Here is a 21,146-nt window from a genome sequence, read left to right on the forward strand (position 1 = left end):
CCCAAAAGACGTGCTGTTGGGTAGTTTGGACATTGTGAATTCTCGCTCTGTGTGCGCATAGATACATAGAAGATAGGAGCAGGAGGGGGCCTTTTGGCCCTTCGAGCCTGCTCCGCCATTCATCATGATCATGGCTGATCATCCAACTCAATAGCCTAATCCTGCTTTCTCCTCATAGGCTTTGATCCCATTCTTCCGCTTGTACCCGAACAAGTGCCAGAATGTGGCGACTAGGGGCTTTTCACAATGACTTAATTGCAGTGTTAATGTAAGCCTACTTGTGACAATAATAACGATTATTATTATTAACGATTTGGATGTGATTTGGACATGGATTGGGAAATTTACAGTTGACACAAAGATTGGCCGAGTGGTGGACGGTGTAGAGGTTCTCTATAATTTCCAAAACGCTATAGATGGATTAGTGGAGTGGACGATAAAGTGGCAGACGGGTTTAACACCGAGAAGTGTGAGGTCATGCATTTAGAGAGGGCACAGTAAATGGGAATATATGAAATGGGGTAGATGAAGTGAGAGATGTTGGCGTATAGATACGCGGATCCCTAAAGGCAGCAGTTAAAGTATTGTGAAGAAAGCATATGGAATGCTCTCCTTCATTGGCAGAGGTATAGAATATAAAAGCACGGATATAATGTTGGAATTGTATAAAACACCGGAGAGGCCACAACTGGAGTATTGTGTGCAGTTCTGGTCACCACGTTATAGGAAAGATGTTATTACCCTGGAGAGAGTGAAGAGCAGGTTTACAAGAATGTTGCCAAGACTAGAAAAGTGTTGCTATGAGGAGAGCTTGGATAGGTTGCAGTTATTTTCCTTGGAACAAAGAAGGCTGAGGGGTAACTTAACTGCGGTGTACAAAGTTGTGGGGGGAAAAGATAGGGTGGACAGGATAAAACTGTTTCCCTTGGTGGCGAATTCTAGAACCAGAGGGCATCGATTCAACATAAGTGGCAGAAGGTGTAATGGGGACATGAGTAAGAACTTTTTAACGTGGAGGGTAGTGGAAGTTTGGAGTTCGCTGCCTGAATTGGTGGTGGAGGCAGAGACCCTAAACTCTTCTTAAAATGTACCTGAACCTGCACCTTAAGTGCCGTAAGCTGCAGGGATATGGACCGGGTGCAGGAAAGTGGGATCAGAAAGGGCACCTGGGTGTGGTAGGGCTGGCATGGACAATATGGGCCAAATGGCCTCCTATGATCTTGCATAAGGTGGCCAAACTGCTCACGGTGCTCTAGATGTGGTCTCACCAATACCGTGTGCAGTTGCAAGACTTCCCGACTCTTATACTCCAACCCACTTGAAAAAAGGCCAACATTCTATCCGCCTTCTGATTACCTGCGACATCTGTGTGCTAGCTTTCTGTGTTTTGTGCACAAGTGCCCCCCAGTCCCTTTTGTGTTGTGGCTTTCTGCAGTTTTTCTCTATTTAAATAATACTCTGTTCTTTTGTTCACCTTCCAAAATGAACAACTTCATACATTCCCATATTGTACTCCATTTGCCAATTTTTTACTCACTTAACCTACCAATATCTCTTCAAATTGCTTGTATACCTCTCTCAACTTGCCTTTTCATCTATTTTTGTGTTGTCTGCAACTTTGGCTGCCATGCATTCGCTTCCTTCCTCCAAGTCATTGATATATATATTGTAAACGGTTGCAGTCCCAGCACTTAACCCGCGATCCCTGGTTACAGGTCGCCAACCCGAAAAGGACTTCCTTAACCCCACTCGCTATTTCCTGCACGGTAGTCAATTGTCCATCCATGCCAATATACTCCATCCAACATCATGGGCTCTTATCTTATTACTTGACCTTTTGTGAGGTACCTTGTCAGATGCCTTCCGGAAATCCAAATACATCACATCTACTGGTTCTCCTCTCTCCACTCTGGTTGAGACTTCCTCGAAAAGCTCTAATAAATTAGTCAGACAGGATTTCCCTTTCATGAAGCCATGTTAACTATTGTATCCTCTGCAGTTAAGCCCAATGCAAAATAAACTGTTCAATTCACTTGCCACCTCCTTGATTTCCATGATTAATTCCCCAGGCTCACTTTCTGTAGTACTAATGCTCACAGTTTTAAATATCCGTCGAAACATTTAGTATCTGTCTTTATATTTCCAGTTAACTTTCTCTTGTACTCTAATTTTTCCCTCATTATTAACCTTTTAATCACTTTTTTTTATTTTCCTTACAATCCTCTGACCTGCCACTCATCCTTGCAGAATTATATGCTTCTACGTTTTAGAAGAAAGTGAAATGTACCGTCTGACTTAGTTAATCACGGATGGTGGGCCCTCCTCTTGGAATATTTCTTTCTTATTGGAATGTGTCTATTCTGTGTATTCTGAAATTTGTCTTTTAAGTATCTCCCTTTGTTCCTTAACTGTTGCCAGTTCACATTGGCTAGCTGTGCTTACATGCCATCATAATTGCTCTTCCATAAAATCCCTATAGGGCAGAAGAAGGCCATTCGGCCCATCGAGTCTGCACTGACCCTCCAAAAGAACACCATACCCAGGCCCACTCCCCTGCCCTATCCCCGTTACCCCATCTAACCTGCACATCTTTGGACTATGGGAAGAAACCGGAGCATCAGGAGGAAACTCACGCAGACACAGGGAGAATGTGCAAACTCCACACAGACCGTTACCCAATGCCAGGAATGAACCTGGATTCCTGGCGCCGTGAGTCAGTGATGCTAACCACTATCCTGCTGTGCCATTAAAATATTAGTCTTGGACCCACTCTTCCCTTCTTCAAACTGAATATAAAATTCAATCAGATTATGATCGCTGCTACCTAGGGACACCTTCAATATCAAATCATTAATTACTCCCACCTCATTGCACAATACCAGGTCAAGTATAACCTGTTCTCTGGTTGGCTCCAGTATGTGCTGTTCTAGGAAACTATCCCAAAAACATTGTATGAACTCGTCCTCTAGGCTACCTTTGCCCATTTGATTTTTCCTGTCTATATGTAGATTAAAGTGGTCAATCATTATCGCTGTAACTTTCTGACAATCTCCAATTATTTCTTCCTTAATACACCGTCCTACTTTGTAGTTACATGTGCACTACTTCCACCAGTGACTTCTGGCCTTTATCATTTCTCATCTTGACACAAACATTTTCTACATCCAGGTTTCCAGGTCACCCCACTCCATTGTGCTAATGCCATCAGGAATTAATTGAGCCACATTGAGGGCAGCACGGTAGCACAAGTGACTAGCACTGTGGCTTCACAGCACCAGGGTCCCAGGTTCGATTCCCCGCTGCGTCACTGTCTGTGCGGAGTCTGCACGTTCTCCCCGTGTCTGCGTGGGTTTCCTCCCACAGTACAAAGACGTGCGGGTTAGGTGGATTGGCCATGCTAAATTGCCCTTAGTGTCCAAAAGGGTAGGAGGGATTATTGGGTTACGGGGATAGGGTGGAAGTGAGGCCTTAAGTGGGTCGGTGCAGACTCGATGGGCCAAATGGCCTCCTTCTGCACTGTATATTCTATGTTCTACATCTCCACCTTTTTCTAGCTTCCTGTCCTTCCTCCCCTTCAATATTAAGGTCTGAATCTATGTAATCCTGCAACCATGTCTCCCTAATGGCCATGCATATCTTACTTAATTTCTACTTGTGCTATCAGTTCATCTGTTTTGTTTTGAATGCTGTAGCATTCCGATACAGAGCCTTGATTTTTGTCCTTTTTATTATTTTTGTAACCTTGAGCCTTATCTGTTGATTTACTCTTAGACTTGTACTCTCAGTCCTTTCCTGTCATGGTCTGTTTATCGTTTCCCAAATTTATGCCTTCCACTCTTCCTTCATTTCTGCTCTTTGATATGCCACGTCCTTCCACATTTGCTCCCTTGCCCCCACTATTTAGGTTAAAGCCCTCTCTACCTCCCTCATCATCTGCTTTTCCCAGTGCTGTTCATGTGTAGACTATCCCAGAGGTACAGCCCTCACTTTCCCCAGGACTGTGCCAGTACCCATGAACTGGAACCCCACCTTCCAACTCTTGATCTGGTCAAGGTACTTCCAAGCACAAACCCAAGTTTTGTTTCAATGCAATGGGAGTTTCTGTGTCTCCCACCATTTCAGAAATAGACACAGACCCTCAACACCCTCTGGGTGAAGTCGTTTCTCCTTGAGGAGCTGTCACCATTTGGACGGTCCATTTTAAAATTGCAGATCATGCAGAATGACCCATTTTGCGAACAGGTGCCGGAATGTGGTGACTAGGGGATTTTCCCAGTAACTTCATTGCAGTGTTAATGTAAGCCTACTTGTGACAATAGTAAAGATTATATTTTTTATTACATACACTATGTTTTTCATGTTTTAAATGCTTGACAGATTTGAGGTTGGCAAATGCAACAATACTATTGAACAAAGGAAGGAGGGAGGGAATGGGGAAGTGCAGACTGTTAGCCTAACGTCAGTAGTAGGGAAAATGTTAGAGTCTATAAAGGATGCAATAACAGGACACTTACAAAATAGCAATGGGGTAGGACAAACGTTAAGAAAGCAAATGATGTGTTGGCCTTTGTTGCAAGAGGATTTGAGTACAGGATCAAGGATGTCTTACTGCAGCTGTGCAGGGCCTTGGTGAGACCACACCTGGAGTATTGTGTGCAGATTCGGTCTCTTTATCTGAGAAAGGATATATTTGCTAAAGAGTGAGTGCATCAAAGGTTCACCATGCTGATTCCTGGGGTGGCAGGGTAATCATATTAGGAGAGATTGGGTCGACTGGGCCTGTATTCACTGGGATTAAGAAAAATGAGAGTGGGTCTCATTGAAACATTAAATTCAGACAGAGCTGGATAGACTGGATGCAGGGTTGTTGTTTCCTCTGGCTGGAGGGGGGGGGGGAGAGAGAGAGAGAGAGAGAGGGGGGGGTCGAGAACAAGGGGTCACGGTCTCAAGATACAAGATGGACCATTTAGGATTGAGATAAGAGATTTCTTCACCTAAGAGGGTGGTGAACCTGCAGAATTCTCCACCACAGAGGCTGTGGAGATCAAGTCACTGAATATATTTTAAAAGGACCCCCAAGCGTGGAGACCTGGATCAATGACATGGCGGGATTCATTAAGCTGGAGAATGTCAAATTCGCCCTGAGGGGGTCGGTACAGGGGTTCTTTAGGCGGTGGCAGCCTTTCCTCGACTTTCTGGCTCAACGATAAGGAACTAGGTCAGCAGCAACCTGGGGGGGGAGGGGGGGAAAGGGCGGGGAGGGTTTTCAGGGGGGTATTGTTTATGTTAATTTAATTGTTAATTTATTTTGTTGTTTATTGGGTTTGGAGGGGGTGGGGGGGGTTCGTTATATGCGTTGTTACGGGTGCCAGGGGGTGTTTATTATTGTTATTATTATTGTTCTGTTGCTATACATTTTTCAAAAAATCTCTAAAAATTATTTTTTAAAAAGAATATATTTTCAAAGGAAATAGATTTCTAGACTAACGGCATCAAGGGGTATGGGGAGAGCGCTGGAATATGGTGTTGAGATGGAGGCTCAGTCACGATCATGTTGCTTGGCGGAACAGGCTCAAAGAGCTGAATGACCGACTCCTATTTTCTATGTTTCTGTGACATGTCAGTGACTGGCCTGGAAACTAGCTTCAGAGACTCCTCTCCAGTAAATGGAGTGGCAAATCTTTTCAAATCTGCTGTCATTTTAGCATCTGTATGGTGTGGAAGTGATATCTTTACTGTAGCACCAAGGTGATCAATAAATATGTGTAGAAATACCAATCACAATGGACATCCGCTGTCGAGTGCCCCAGCAGCCCATAACACACCTATACACACCATCACAGCTTCCAAAGTCAGATCGGCTGAAAGTGAACCATAGACCATAGAAGGCGACGGGTCTGGACGGGATCCCTGGTCGTGCCCCCGAAGTCAGAGACCTGGCTTTGTGTGGAGAAAATTAAGTTTGCCGTGAGAGGTTCACTGTTAGAGTTCACCCGGAGGTGGCAACCGTTCGTCGACTTCTTTGCGGAAAATTAATCGTCAGCAGATGGTGGGTCGTAGTAGTTTAGGTTAGAGTAGGGGGGTAATACGGGTGGGACCTGAACGAAAGGTAAACGGCTTTTGCACACATTTATGGTTTCATGTATATTGTTTATTTTGTTGTTGTTACTATACCAAAAATACCTCAATAAAATGTTTATTAAAAAAAACTACATTCCATACCCATTAATCAGAGCATCGTAAAAATAGGAGAGATAAGCCTTTGCACTATATCTGACATTTTGAGAGTACTGTGCGCGAGGTATGAAAAGAATGTTATGTTTTGGAGCTGACAGGTTAACGAGCTCTAGGCACGAAATAGATTAATGTTTAATCCAATCCAGTTACCCTTTCTCCGTGCTTCATTTCTTTTCCCCTGCAGCCTCCTATGGTTGGGGTCATACCTAGCACTAAGGAAGTGGTTGTAGTTGTTGCAGGACATCGCTGCAGGAGTCCCTGGAGTAGTGCCCTAGGCCCAACCAACTTAATTTGCTTCATCAATGGCCTTCCCTCCATCAAAAGGTCAGAAGTGGGGATGTTCTCTGATGATTGCAATGTTCAGTTTCATTTGCTACTCTGATATTCAACTGGCTGTGTCCATATGCAGCAAAATCTCGACAACTTTCTGGCTTGGGCTCATAATGAAAAGTGAAAATCGCTTATTGTCACGAGTAGGCTTCAATGAAGTTACTGTGAAAAGCCCCTAGTCGCCACATTCCGGCGCCTGTTCAGGGAGGCTGGTACGGGAATTGAGCCATGTTGCTGGCCTGCCTTGGTCTGCTTTCAAAGCCAGCGATTTAGCCCAGTGTGCTAAACCAGCCCCTCTAAATAGCCCCTCCTAAATAGCAAGCCGCACAAGTGCCAGGCAATATCTATTGCCAGCAGGAAAGAATCCTATTCCTTGACATTCAATGGCATTACCATTGCTGAATCCCCCACCATTGACATTCTGGGTCTTGCCATTGACCATAAACTGAACTGAGCGAGCCATAAAGAGCTTTGGCTAGAAGAGTAGGTCAGTGGCTGAGAATTCCGAGGCAAGCAACTGCCCTGCTGAATCCCCAAAACCTGTTCACCATCTACAAGTCAGGAGTGTGATGGTGTACTCCCCGTTTGCCTGGATGGGTGCAGCTTCAACTTCAGCTTGACACCGCCTTCAGCATTCACTCCCTCCACCATCAACGCACAGTGGCAGCAGAAACTCAGCAAAGCTCCTTTGACAGCACCTTTCAAACTACCTCTACCTCCAAGAAGGAGAAGGACAGCATGAGAACAGCACCACCTGCAGCTTCCCCTCCAAGCCCCACACCTTCGCTGTCTCTGGGTCAAAATCCTGGAAACCCTTTCAGAGCATTCTGGGTACACCTCGGCCCCATGGATTCCAGTGGTTCACCCCCACCTCCTCAAGGGCATTAAAGGATGGGCAACTAAAACTCACTTTTCCAGCAACATCCACATCCAAAAGAGAGAAGAACAATCTAAATTTACCTTTGCTAAACATCTGCCCATGTTGTCACTGGCCAGACATTCTCATTGCCCTCAGGAAGATGGGGGTGAGCTGCTGCCTTGAACTGCTGCAGTCCATATTGGCACACCCACAGTGCTGCTACAGAGAGAGCTTCAGTCACCCAGTGACCGTGAAGAAGCAGTGAAAGAAACAGAGAAAATAGGAGCAGGAGGAGGCCATTCGGCCCTTCCCAGCCTGCTGCGCCATTCATAAAGATCATGACTGATCATCCAGGGCGGCACGGTGGCGTAGTGGTTAGCACTGCTGCCTACGGCGCTGAGGACCCGGGTTTGATTCCCAGCCCCGACTCATTGTCCCTGTGGAGTTTGCACATTCTCCCTGTGTCTGTGTGGGTTTCACCCCCACAACCCAAAGATGTGCAGGTTAGGTTGATTGGCCATGCTTAATTGGACAAAAAATAATTGGGCACTCGAAATTTAAAAAAAATGACTGATCATCCAAAAAACTTAATGCTGCTTTTCCGCCCCCCCCCCCCCCCCCCCCCCCCCAATATCCTTTGATCCCCTTCACTCTAAATTCTACATCTAACTCCTCACTGTGCTAATGAATTCCAAAGGCTCACCATTCTCTGGGTGAAGAAATTTCTCCTCGGGTCTATCCTAAATGGTCTACCCCGGTTTGTGACCCCTGAGGAACATCCTTCCTGCAACTACCCTGTCCAGTCCTGTTAGAATTTTACAGGTTCCTATGAGATCTCCCCTCATTCTTCTGAACTCCAGCAAATACAATTTTTTTTTTAATAAACATTTTATTGAGGCATTTATGGTTTTACAACAACAAAATAAACAACGTACATGAACTTTATAAACGTAGTGCAAAAGCCGTCTTCCTCCCTTACAGGCCCCACCTTTACTAACCCCCTACTCTAAACTAAGCTAAACCCCTCCCCCCTCTTCTGCTGCTGATTAATTTGCCGCAAAGAAGTCAACGAACGCTGTCACCTCCAGGTGAACCTTAACATTGACCCTCTGAAGGCGAACTTGATTTTCTCCAAACAGAGAAAGCTAGCCATGTCAGTGAGCCAGGTCTCCGATTATCGGGGCTTTGAATCCCTCCAAGCTAATAATATCCATCTCCGGGCTACCAGGGAAGCAAAGGCCAGAACGTCTGCCTCTTTCTCCTCCTGGATTCCCGGATCCTCTGACACTCCGAAAATGACCACCTCTGGATTCATTGCCACCCTTGTTTTTAACACCGTGGACATGACATCCGCAAACCCCTGCCAGAATCCCCTAAGCTTTGGACATGTCCAGAACATGTGGACATGGTTCGCTGGCCCTCCCGCCCATCTTGCACACCTATCTTCTAACCTAGAGAACCTGCTCATCCAGGCCACTGTCATGTGAGCCTGGTGAACGACCTTGAATTGTATCAGGCTGAGCCTGGCACATGTTGTGGACACGTTGAGTCTACTCAACGCATCCGCCCAGAGACCATCCTCTATCTCTCCTCCCAGCTCCTCTTCCCACTTGCGCTTCAGCTCCTCCGTCAGCGTCCCCTCTGCCCCCATGAGTTCTTTGTAAATGTCAGAGACCTTCCCCGTCTCCCACCCACATCCTGGAAACTAACCTGTCCTGTATCCCCTTGGTGGTAGGAGCGGAAAGGTTGAAACCTGCCTACATAAGAAGTCCCACATCTGCAGGTACCTAAATTTGTTTCCCTTACCAATCCAAATTTCTCCTCCAGCTACCTCAGGCTAGGAAAGCTCCCCTCTATAAACATATCCCCCATACTCTCAATCCCTGCTCTCTGCCATCTCCGAAACCCTCCATCCATCCTTCCCAGGGCACGATTGGAGACCACACCGATGCTCTCACATGCCTCCTCCATTGCCCCCAGACCACTGGGGCCGCTACCACCACGGGGCTGGTGGAGTACTGTGCCGGCAGGAATGGCAGAGGCGCTGTTGTCAACGCCCCCAAGCTGGTGCCCTTGCATGAAGCCGCCTCCACATGCTCCCATACTCAATTTCCTCCCACCACCCGCTTCCTGATCATGGCTATATTTGCCGCCCAATAGTAATTGCTCAAGTTCGGCAGCGGCAGCCCGCCCTCCCCCCGGCTCCGTTCAATCATCCCCTTTTTTACTCACGGGGTCTTACCCGCCCAGACAAAGCCAGTGATCACCTTATTGGCCCGTTTAAAAATGGGCCACGGAATAAAGATGGGGAGGCACTGAAACACAAACAGGAATCTTGGGAGGACCGTCATTTTCACTGTCCCAGTTAGTGACAATGGAAGTGTGTCCCATCTCCGAAAATCATCCTTCATTTGGTCGACTAGTCGGGCCATATTTAGCTTGTACAACCGTTCCCATTCCCACGCCACCTGGATGCCTAGGTACCGCAAGCTAACCCCGACCACTCTAAACGGCAGCTCCCCCAATCACCTCTCCTGTCCCCTTGCTTGGACCACAACATCTAACTTTTCCCCATATGTTTATACCCCGAAAACTGGCCAAATTCCCCCAGAATCCTCACAATTTCTTCCACCCCCTCTAATGGGTCCGATACATACAGGAGCAGGTCGTCTGCGTAAAGCTAGACACCAAATACAATTCTAACCGATTCAATCTCTCCTCGTACGTCAGTCCCGCCATCCCAGGAATCAGTCTGGTAAACCTTCGCTGCACTCCCTCTACAGCAAGAACATTCTTCCTCAGATAAAGAGACGAAAATTGCGCACCATATTCCAGGTGTGGCTTCACCAAGGCCCAGTATAATTGCAGCAAGACATCCCTGCTCCTGTACTCGAAACCTCTCCCAATGAAGGCCAACATATCATTTGCCTTCTTTACCGCCTGCTGCACCTGCATGATTACCTTCAGTGACTGGTGTACGAGGACACCCAGGTGTCGTTGAACGCCCCCCTCTCCTAATTTATGGCCATTCAAATAATAATCTGCCTTTTTATTTTTGCTTCCAAAGTGGACAACCTATCGTTTATCCAAATTATACTGCATCAGTCATTCATTTGCCCACTCAACTTGTCCAAATCACATCCTCCTCTCAGCTCACCCTCCCACCCAACTTGGTATCATCTCCAAATTTCGAGATATTACATTTTGTTCCCTCATCCAAATCATTAATAGCATAGATCATAGAATTGACAGTGCAGAAGGAGGCCATTCGGCCCATCGAGTCTGCACCAGCTCTTGGAAAGAGCACCCTACCCAAGGTCAACACCTCCACCCTATCCCCATCACCCAGTCACCCCACCCAACACTAAGAGCACTTTTGGACACTACGGCCAATTTATCATGGCCAACCACCTAACCTGCACATCTTTGGACTGTGGGAGGAAACCGGAGCACTCGGAGGAAACCCACGGAGAGGATGTGCAGACTCCGCACAGACAGTGACCCAAGCCGGAATCGAACCTGGAGCTGTGAAGCAATTGTGCTATCCACAATGCTACCGTGCTGCCCTAAATATACATTGTGAATAGCTGGGGTCCCAGCACCGATCCCTGTGGCACTCCACTAGTCACTGCCCGCCAATTTCAAAAAGACCCGTTAATTCCTACTCTTTGTTTCCTGTCTGCCAACCAGTTTTCTATCCACCTCAATGATCTGCCTCTAATCCCAAGCACTTTTCATTTACACAAGTGCTCTCTGTATAATCTTTGATAATGGATTCTTGAATTATCCCCACTGCCGAAGTCAGGCTTACTGATCTATAATTCCCTCCATTCCTTGTATCTCCCTTTTTAAATAGTGGGGTTACAAGAACTACTCGCCAATCTGCAGGAACTGTCCAGAGTCTATAAAATCGTGGAAGATGACCACCAATGTATCCACTATTTCTAGAACCACTCACTTGCGTGCTCTGGGATGTAGTTAACAGGCCCTGGGGATTTATCAAGCTTCAAACCCATCAATTTGCCGAACACCGTTTCCCTACTAATATTGATCATCTTCAGTTCCTTCCTCTCACTAACCCTGTGTTCTCCAACATTTCTGGTATCTGATTTGTGTCCTCCTTTCTGAAGACAGAACCAAAGTATGTATTTAGTTCTCAGTCATTTTTTTGTCCCCTATTATAGATTCCCCTGTTTCTGACTGTGAGGGACCTACATTTGTCTTCACCGATCTTTTTCTCCATGTACCTGTAGAAACTTTTACACTCAGTTCAAGTTTCCTGCAAGCTTACTCTCGCACTCTATTTTTCCCTTCTTAATCAGTCCCTTGGTCCTCCTTTGCGAATATATTTCTAAGTCAGGGTGGTGATTGGCTTGGAGGGAAACCTACACCTGAAGGACTGCAGCGGTTCAAGAAGGCAACTCACCACCACCTTCTGAAGGGCAACTAGGGATGGGCAATAAATGCTGGTCTAATCATTGACACCAACATCACGTAAATATTTTTTAAAACCTACAACTGCCGATAGAGGCTGGTTTAACACAGTGGCTAAACAGCTGGCTTGTAATGCAATTCCCGTACTGGCCCTCCCGAACAGACGCCTGAATGTGGCGACTAGGGTCTTTTCACAGTAACTTCATTGAAGCCGACTTGTGACAATAAGTGATTATTATGTTCCCAGGTATCTGCTGTCCTTGTCCTTCTAGACGGTAGCTGTCATGGGTTTGGAAGGTGCACGTAGACTGCAGCAGTTCAAGAAGGTGGCTCACCACCACCTTCCCAAGTGCAATTAGGGTTGGGCAATAAATGTTGGTGCTGTCAATAATGCTGACATTCCATGAATTTAAAATTATATTCAGTAAACTTAGTGGTATCTTGTGGGGTATCAGGCTGGAGGCTTCATCTCTTCAGTATTCGTACAATTTTTCAATACTTTGTCCACAGCTTCTCTCAGAATCATACAACTGTGGAAAGTGTATTACACAGTGATAAGCCACTTAGCCCATTGTGTCTGCTCCAGTTATGCTTCTTTAGCTGATTGAAGACTCCTGTTTTAGGACAGTCTAAATTTGGATTTGTTTGGATTTGGATTTGTTTATTGTCACGTGTACAGAGGTACAGTGAAAAGTATTTTTCTGCGAGCAGCTCAAATAGCACGGTAGCACAAGTGATTAGCACTGCGGCTTCACAGCGCCAAGGTCCCAGGTTCAATTCCCTGCTGGGTCACTGTTTGTGCGGAGTCTGCACGTTCTCCCTGTGTCTGCATGGATTTCCTCCGGATGCTCTGGTTTCCTCCCACGGTCCAAAAACGTGTGGGTTAGGTGGATTGGCCATGATAAATTGCCCTTAGTGACCAAAAAGGGTTAGGAGGGGTTACAGGGATAGGGGGGAAGTGAGGGCTTAAGTGGGTCGGTAGAGGCTCGATGGGCCGCATGGCCTCTTTCTGCACTCTATGTTCTACATAAATTATAAAAAAGATCATTAAGTACATGAAAAGAAAACAATAGAAAACACATAATAGGGCAACACAAGGTCCACAATGTAAATACATCGACACCAGCATCAGGTGAAGCATACAGGGGTGTATAGTATTAATCGGGTCAGTCCACAAGAGGGTCGTTTAGTAGTCTGGTAACCGGGGAAGAAGCTGTTTTTGAGTCTGTTCATGCATGTTCTCAGACTTTTGTATCTCCTGCCCGATGGAAGACGTTGGAAGAGAAAGTAAGCTGGCTAGGAGGGGTCTTTGATTATGCTGCCCGCTTTCCCCAGGCAGCGGGAGATGTAGATGGAGTCAATGGATGGGATACAGGTTTGTGTGATGGATTGGGCTGTCTTCACGACTCTCTGAAGTTCCTTGCAGTCTTGGGCCGAGCAGTTGCCATACCAGGCTGTGCTGCAGCCAGATAGGATGCTTTCTATGGTGCATCTGTAGAAGTTGGTAAGTGTCAGTGTGGACATGCCGAATTTCCTTCGTTTCCTGAGTAACTATAGGCGCTATTGTGCTTTCTTGGTGGTAGCGCGACGTGGGTGGACCAGGACAGATTTTTGGTGACGTGCACCCCTAGGAATTTGAAACTGCTAACCATCTCCACCTTGGCCCCATTGATGCTGACAAGGGTGTACAATACTTTGCTTCCTGAAGTCAATGACCAGCTCTTTAGTTTTGCTGGCATTGAGGGATAGATTGTTGTCATTGCACCACTCCACTAGGTTCTCTATCTCCCTCATGTATCTGACTTGTCATTATTCGAGATACAGCCCACTATGGTTGTGTCGTCAGCAAACTTGTAGATGGAGTTGGAACCAAATTTTGCCACAGTCGTGTGTGTACCAGGAGTATAGTAGGGGGCTAAGTAGGCAGCCTTGCGGGCCACCGGTACTGAGGACTATTGTGGAGGACGTGTTGTTGTTCATTCTTACTGATTGTGGTCTATGGGTCAGAAAGTCGAGGATCAGTTGCAAATTGACTTTTGCTCAGCTGTGTTGCCTGTATTGTCATGGATATAGGTATGAAAAATGCTTTTGTGGGATGTTGAGTTGGGATGTTGTCACATGCAAGGATGGGGCACAAAACCACTTTAAGAGAAGGAAAGGAACTGAAAGCGGGGAAAGAGCAGGGCAGTCGGACTAGTTTTGTGCGAATGTGTGCTTGGACAGTGCATCTTGTGAACAAATTACTTCCTCTTGTGCCATAAATTAAAATGGATCTGCTCGCTCTGCATTTTGTAGCTTAGTTCTTGTTAGAAGCACCCCAAACCTTTAGAGCCCCCAAAAAATTATTTCAAGGTTACCGACTAAATTTGTATCCAGTTGTTGAATGGTTTGTTCAGTTAATAGAAAGCAGTTAATAGGGTTAAATGGGTCCTTCTCTGGCTGGCGAACTGTAACTTATGGGGTGCTACAGGGTTCAGTCCTCGGACCTCAACTCTTTACAATCTAGATAAATGATCTGTAAGCAGGGACAGAGTGTGAGGTAGCACAATTTGTGATGATGCTAAAATAGGTCAGAAAGCAGGCAGTGAAGCGGAGATATAGATTTTATAGATGGATATAGGTAGGCTAGGATATTGGGCCAAAATTTGACAGATGGAGTTTAATGTGGATAAGTGTGGGGTTGTCCATTTTGGCTGTAAAAATAGAACGACAAGTTATATAAATGGAAAGTAGATTCAAAATGCGTCTGGGTAGAGGGATCTGGGTGTCTTTGTTCATGAATCGCAGAAAGTCTGTAAAAATGTACAAAACATAATAAGAAAGGCAAATGGAATGTTAGCTTTTGTTGCAAAAGGACTGGAGTATAAAAATAGAGAAGTGTTGTTGCAATTGTATGGGGTGTTGGTGAGACCACATCTGGAATATTGTGGCCAGTTTTGGTCTCCTTATTTGAGGAAGGATGTGGTAGCATTGGAGGCAGTTCAGAGGAGGTTCACCAGATTGATTCCAGGAATGAAGGTGTTGAAATAGGAGAGATTAAACAGTTTGGGCTTATACTCGCCGGAGTTTAGAAGGATGAGAGGGGATCTGATCGAGATATATAAAATACTAAAAGGGATTGATAAGGTAAACGTAGACCAAATGTTCCCCCTTGTGGGGCAATCTAGAACGAGAGCTCACAGATGGAGATTGAGAGGCGGTAGATTTAAAACTGAGGTGAGGAGGCACTTCTCGAAGGACTAAATTGCCTACTTCTGCTCCTAATTCCTACGTTCCTAAACTGTTTTTAGGAGATTGGTGCAACAGAATTGATCATCTCAATCCACTTGGTTTACTGAGCAGATGCTATACCAAAAACCATCTGAAGCGGTAGTTGTGAGACTATGCTGCAAGGGTTCTGTACTGGTTCACTGACATTGACTGCATTTACAAACATGACTAGTTCTCCAATAGAACATCTACATTGAAAATTAAGTTCCAATGATTGCTTAATCTTTAAACCATTCATGATTAATTAAGCATAGGGGCTGATTTAGCACAGTGGACTAAATAGCTGGCTTGGAATGCAGAACAAGGCAGCATCGCGGGTTCAATTCCCGTACTGGCCTCCACGAACAGGCCACGAATGTGGCGACTAGGGGGTTTTCACAGTAACTTCATTGAAGCCTACTTGTGACAATAAGTGATTTTTATTATTATTATAATCTGTGTTTGCCCGATTTACTAATTATCTTCTTCTTCTCTGCAGAGTGGGAACAGTTTCCATGTCTTTGACCAAGGGCGTTTCGCGAAGGAAGTGCTTCCAAAGTACTTCAAGCACAATAACATGGCCAGCTTCGTCCGGCAGCTCAACATGTGTAAGTGATGGCAGCTGGTCAATTCTTTGCTGTTGCTTTTTAAACGTAGAGCATGTGCCCAACAGAGCAGCATCCATCCATTCCCGTACCAGCCTCCCTGAACAGGCGCCGGAATGTAGCGACTAGGGGCTTTCCACAGTAACTTTATTTGAAGCCTACTTGTGACAATAAGTGATTTTAATTTAATTTTTCATTTCATCTGGTCGATGGTGATTGTTCATTGGGAACATCAGTTGAAGAAACCGAGAATAAATTGTATTCAACTATTTACCAGAGGCGATAATTGCAACTGGTAATTTGTTATTTCTCATAGGAAATGGATATCATGGATAGAGGATTGGTTAATTAATAGAAAGCAAAGAGTGGGGATTAATGGGTGTTTCTCTGGTTGGAAATCAGTAGCTCGTGGTCTCCCTCAGGGATCAGAGTTGGGCCCACAATTGTTCACAATTTACATAGATGATTTGGAGTTGGGGACCAAGTGCAATGTGTCCAAGTTTGCAGACGACACTAAGATGAGTGGTAAAGTAAAAAGTGCAGAGGATACTGGAAGTCTGCAGAGGGATTTGGATAGGTTAAGTGAATAGGCTAGGGTCTGGCAGATGGAATACAATGTTGACAAATGTGAGGTTATCCATTTTGGTAGGAATAACAGCAAAAGGGATTATTATTTCAATGATAAAATATTAAAACATGCTGCTGTGCAGAGGGACCTGGGTGTGCTAGTGCATGAGTCGCAAAAAGTTGGTTTACAGGTACAACAGGTGATTAAGAAGGCAAATGGAATTTTGTCCTTCATTGCCAGAGGGATGGAGTTTAAGACTAGGGAGGTTATGCTGCAACTGTATACGTGAGGTCCTCGAGTATTGTGTTCAGTTTTGGTCTCCTTACCTGAGAAAGGACATACTGGCACTGGAGGGTGTACAGAGGAGATTCACTAGGTTAATTCCAGAGCTGAGGGGGTTGGATTATGAGAAGAGGTTGAGTAGACTGGGACTGTACTCGTTGGAATTCAGAAGGATGCGGGGGGATCTTATAGAAACATTTAAAATTATGAAGGGAATAGATAGGATAGATGCGGGCAGGTTGTTTCCACTGGCGGGTGAAAGCAGAACTAGGGGACATAGCCTCAAAATAAGGGGAAGTAGATTGAGGACTGAGCTTAAGAGGAACTTCTTCACCCAAAGGGTTGTGAATCTATGGAATTCCCTGCCCAGTGAATCAGTTGAGGCTCCTTCATTAAATGCTTTCAAGATAAAGATAGATAGTTTTTTGGAGAATAAAGGGATTAAGGGTTATGGTGTTCAGGCCGGAAAGTGGAGCTGAGTCCACAAAAGATCAGCCATGATCTCATTGAATGGCGGCGCAGACTAGAAGGACCAGATGGCCTACTCCTGCTCCTAGTTCTTCATGTTCAACAGGGGAGGAGGTGGCGTGGTGGTATTTAAATAAATTTAGAGTACCCAATTCATTGGTCTTTTTCCAATTCAGGGCAATTCAGCATGGCCAGCCCACCTACCCTGCACATCTTTGGGTTGTGGGGCTGAAACCTACGCAGACATGGGGAGAATGTGCAAACTCCACACAGACAGTGACCCGGGGCTGGGATAGAACGGGCCCTAGCAACGTGAGGCAGCAGTGATAGCCACTGCACCACCCTGGCATCGTGGTATTGTCTTTGGACTAGTAGTCCAGAGACCCGGAGTCATACTCTGGGAACGTGGCTTTAAATCCCGCCATGACAGATGGTGAAATTTGAATTCAATAAAAATCTGGTCAAAAGTCTAAAAGGTGACCATGAAACCCGTGTCGTAATAAACATCTGGTTCACTAATGTCCTTTAGGGAATGAAATCTGTTGTCCTTGTTTGGTCTGGCCTACACTTGACTCCAGACCCACAGCAATGTGGTTGACTCTTAAATGCCCTCATGGATGGGCAAGAAATGCTGGCCAAGCCAGCGACGCCCACATTCCATGAACAAATTTAAAAAAAACAAATACGCCCATTCAACCCAGTCAAATGCTTTCTCCACGTCCATCGAAACTGCCAGCTCCATGTCCATCCACACTGCCACGTCCATCGACACTGCCACCTCCACGTCCATCCACACTGCCACGTCCATCCACACTGCCACCTCCACGTACATCCACACTGCCACGTCCATCCACACTGCCACCTCCACGTCCATCCACACTGCCACGTCCATCCACACTGCCACCTCCACGTCCATCCATACTGCCACGTCCATCCACACTGCCACCTCCACGTCCATCCACACTGCCACGTCCATCCACACTGCCACCTCCACGTCCATCCACACTGCCACCTCCACGTCCATCCACACTGCCACCTCCACGTCCATCCACACTGCCACCTCCACGTCCATCCACACTGCCACCTCCACGTCCATCCACACTGCCACCTCCACGTCCATCCACACTGCCACCTCCACGTCCATCCACACTGCCACCTCCACGTCCATCCACACTGCCACCTCCACGTCCATCCACACTGCCACCTCCACGTCCATCCACACTGCCACCTCCACGTCCATCCACACTGCCACCTCCACGTCCATCCACACTGCCACCTCCACGTCCATCCACACTGCCACCTCCACGTCCATCCACACTGCCACATCCACGTCCATCCACACTGCCACCTCCACGTCCACCCACACTGCCACCTCCATCCACACTGCCACCTCCACCTCCATCCACACTGCCACCTCCACCTCCATCCACACTGCCACCTCCACGTCCATCCACACTGCCACCTCCACGTCCATCCACACTGCCACCTCCACGTCCATCCACACTGCCACCTCCACGTCCATCCACACTGCCACCTCCACGTCCATCCACACTGCCACCTCCACGTCCATCCACACTGCCACCTCCACGTCCATCCACACTGCCACCTCCACGTCCATCCACACTGCCACCTCCACGTCCATCCACACTGCCACCTCCACGTCCATCCACACTGCCACCTCCACGTCCATCCACACTGCCACATCCACGTCCATCCACACTGCCACCTCCACGTCCACCCACACTGCCACCTCCATCCACACTGCCACCTCCACCTCCATCCACACTGCCACCTCCACCTCCATCCACACTGCCACCTCCAGCTCCATCCACACTGCCACCTCCACGTCCATCCACACTGCCACCTCCACGTCCATCCACACTGCCACCTCCACGTCCATCCACACTGCCACCTCCACGTCCATCCACACTGCCACCTCCACGTCCATCCACACTGCCACCTCCACGTCCATCCACACTGCCACCTCCACGTCCATCCACACTGCCACCTCCACGTCCATCCACACTGCCACCTCCACGTCCATCCACACTGCCACCTCCACGTCCATCCACACTGCCACCTCCACGTCCATCCACACTGCCACCTCCACGTCCATCCACACTGCCACCTCCACGTCCATCCACACTGCCACCTCCACGTCCATCCACACTGCCACCTCCACGTCAATCCACACTGCCACCTCCACGTCCATCCACACTGCCACCTCCACGTCCATCCACACTGCCACCTCCACGTCAATCCACACTGCCACCTCCACGTCCATCCACACTGCCACCTCCACGTCCATCCACACTGCCACCTCCACGTCCATCCACACTGCCACCTCCACGTCCATCCACACTGCCACCTCCACGTCCATCCACACTGCCACCTCCACGTCAATCCACACTGCCACCTCCACGTCCATCCACACTGCCACCTCCACGTCCATCCACACTGCCACCTCCACGTCCATCCACACTGCCACCTCCACGTCCATCCACACTGCCACCTCCACGTCAATCCACACTGCCACCTCCATCCACACTGCCACCTCCATCCACACTGCCACCTCCATCCACACTGCCACCTCCATCCACACTGCCACCTCCATCCACACTGCCACCTCCATCCACACTGCCACCTCCATCCACACTGCCAATCCATCCACACTGCCACCTCCATCCACACTGCCACCTCCATCCACACTGCCACATCCACGTCCATCCACACTGCCACATCCATCCACACTGCCACCTCCACGTCCATCCACACTGCCACCTCCACGTCCATCCACACTGCCACCTCCACGTCCATCCACACTGCCACCTCCACGTCCATCCACACTGCCACATCCATCCACACTGCCACCTCCACGTCCATCCGCACTGCCACCTCCACGTCCATCCGCACGGCCACCTCCGCGTCCATCCGCACTGCCACCTCCGCGTCCATCCGCACTGCCACCTCCGCGTCCATCCGCACTGCCACCTCCGCGTCCATCCACACTGCCACCTCCGCGTCCATCCACACTGCCACCTCCGCGTCCATCCACACTGCCACCTCCACGTCCATCCACACTGCCACATCCATCCACACTGCCACATCCATCCACACTGCCACATCCATCCACACTGCCACCTCCACGTCCATCCACACTGCCACCTCCACGTCCATCCACACTGCCACCTCCACGTCCATCCACACTGCCACCTCCACGTCCATCCACACTGCCACCTCCACGTCCATCCACACTGCCACCTCCACGTCCATCCACACGGCCACCTCCACGTCCATCCACACGGCCACCTCCACGTCCATCCACACGGCCACCTCCACGTCCATCCACACGGCCACCTACACGTCCATCCACACGGCCACCTCCACGTCCATCCACACTGCCACCTCCACGTCCACCCACACTGCCACCTCCATCCACACTGCCACCTCCACCTCCATCCACACTGCCACCTCCACCTCCATCCACACTGCCACCTCCACCTCCATCCACACTGCCACCTCCACGTCCATCCACACGGCCACCTCCACGTCCATCCACACGGCCACCTCCACGTCCATCCACACTGCCACCTCCACGTCCATCCACACTGCCACCTCCACGTCCATCCACACTGCCACCTCCACGTCCATCCACACTGCCACCTCCACGTCCATCCACACTGCCACCTCCATCCACACTGCCACCTCCACGTCCATCCACACTGCCACCTCCACGTCCATCCGCACTGCCACCTCCACGTCCATCCGCACTGCCACCTCCACGTCCATCCACACTGCCGCGTCCATCCACACTGCCACCTCCACGTCCATCCACACTGCCACGTCCATCCACACTGCCACCTCCACGTCCATCCGCACTGCCACGTCCATCCACACGGCCACCTCCACGTCCATCCACACTGCCACGTCCATCCGCACTGCCACCTCCATCCACACTGCCACCTCCACGTCCATCCCCACGGTCACCTCCACGTCCATCCACACTGCCACGTCCATCCACACTGCCACCTCCACCTCCATCCACACTGCCACCTCCACGTCCATCCCCACGGTCACCTCCACGTCCATCCACACTGCCACGTCCATCCACACT

The 21,146-nt window shown here is 48.3% G+C and overlaps 1 protein-coding gene across 9 annotated transcripts in view; it reads left to right on the forward strand.

The window, feature by feature from the left end:
- The window catches only part of hsf1 (heat shock transcription factor 1), a 113,056-nt gene that overhangs the window by 25,292 nt on the left and 66,618 nt on the right, over positions 1 to 21,146 (forward strand). For all 9 annotated transcript variants that reach the window (XM_038798694.1, XM_038798695.1, XM_038798701.1 and 6 more), the window contains exon 2: positions 15,609 to 15,717. In XM_038798694.1, the coding sequence (XP_038654622.1) occupies positions 15,609 to 15,717 (109 nt within the window). The remainder of the gene's footprint in view (positions 1 to 15,608; positions 15,718 to 21,146) is intronic.

This window comes from Scyliorhinus canicula, chromosome 5 (genome assembly GCF_902713615.1).
Source record: "Scyliorhinus canicula chromosome 5, sScyCan1.1, whole genome shotgun sequence".
NCBI classification, from domain to species: domain Eukaryota; kingdom Metazoa; phylum Chordata; class Chondrichthyes; order Carcharhiniformes; family Scyliorhinidae; genus Scyliorhinus; species Scyliorhinus canicula.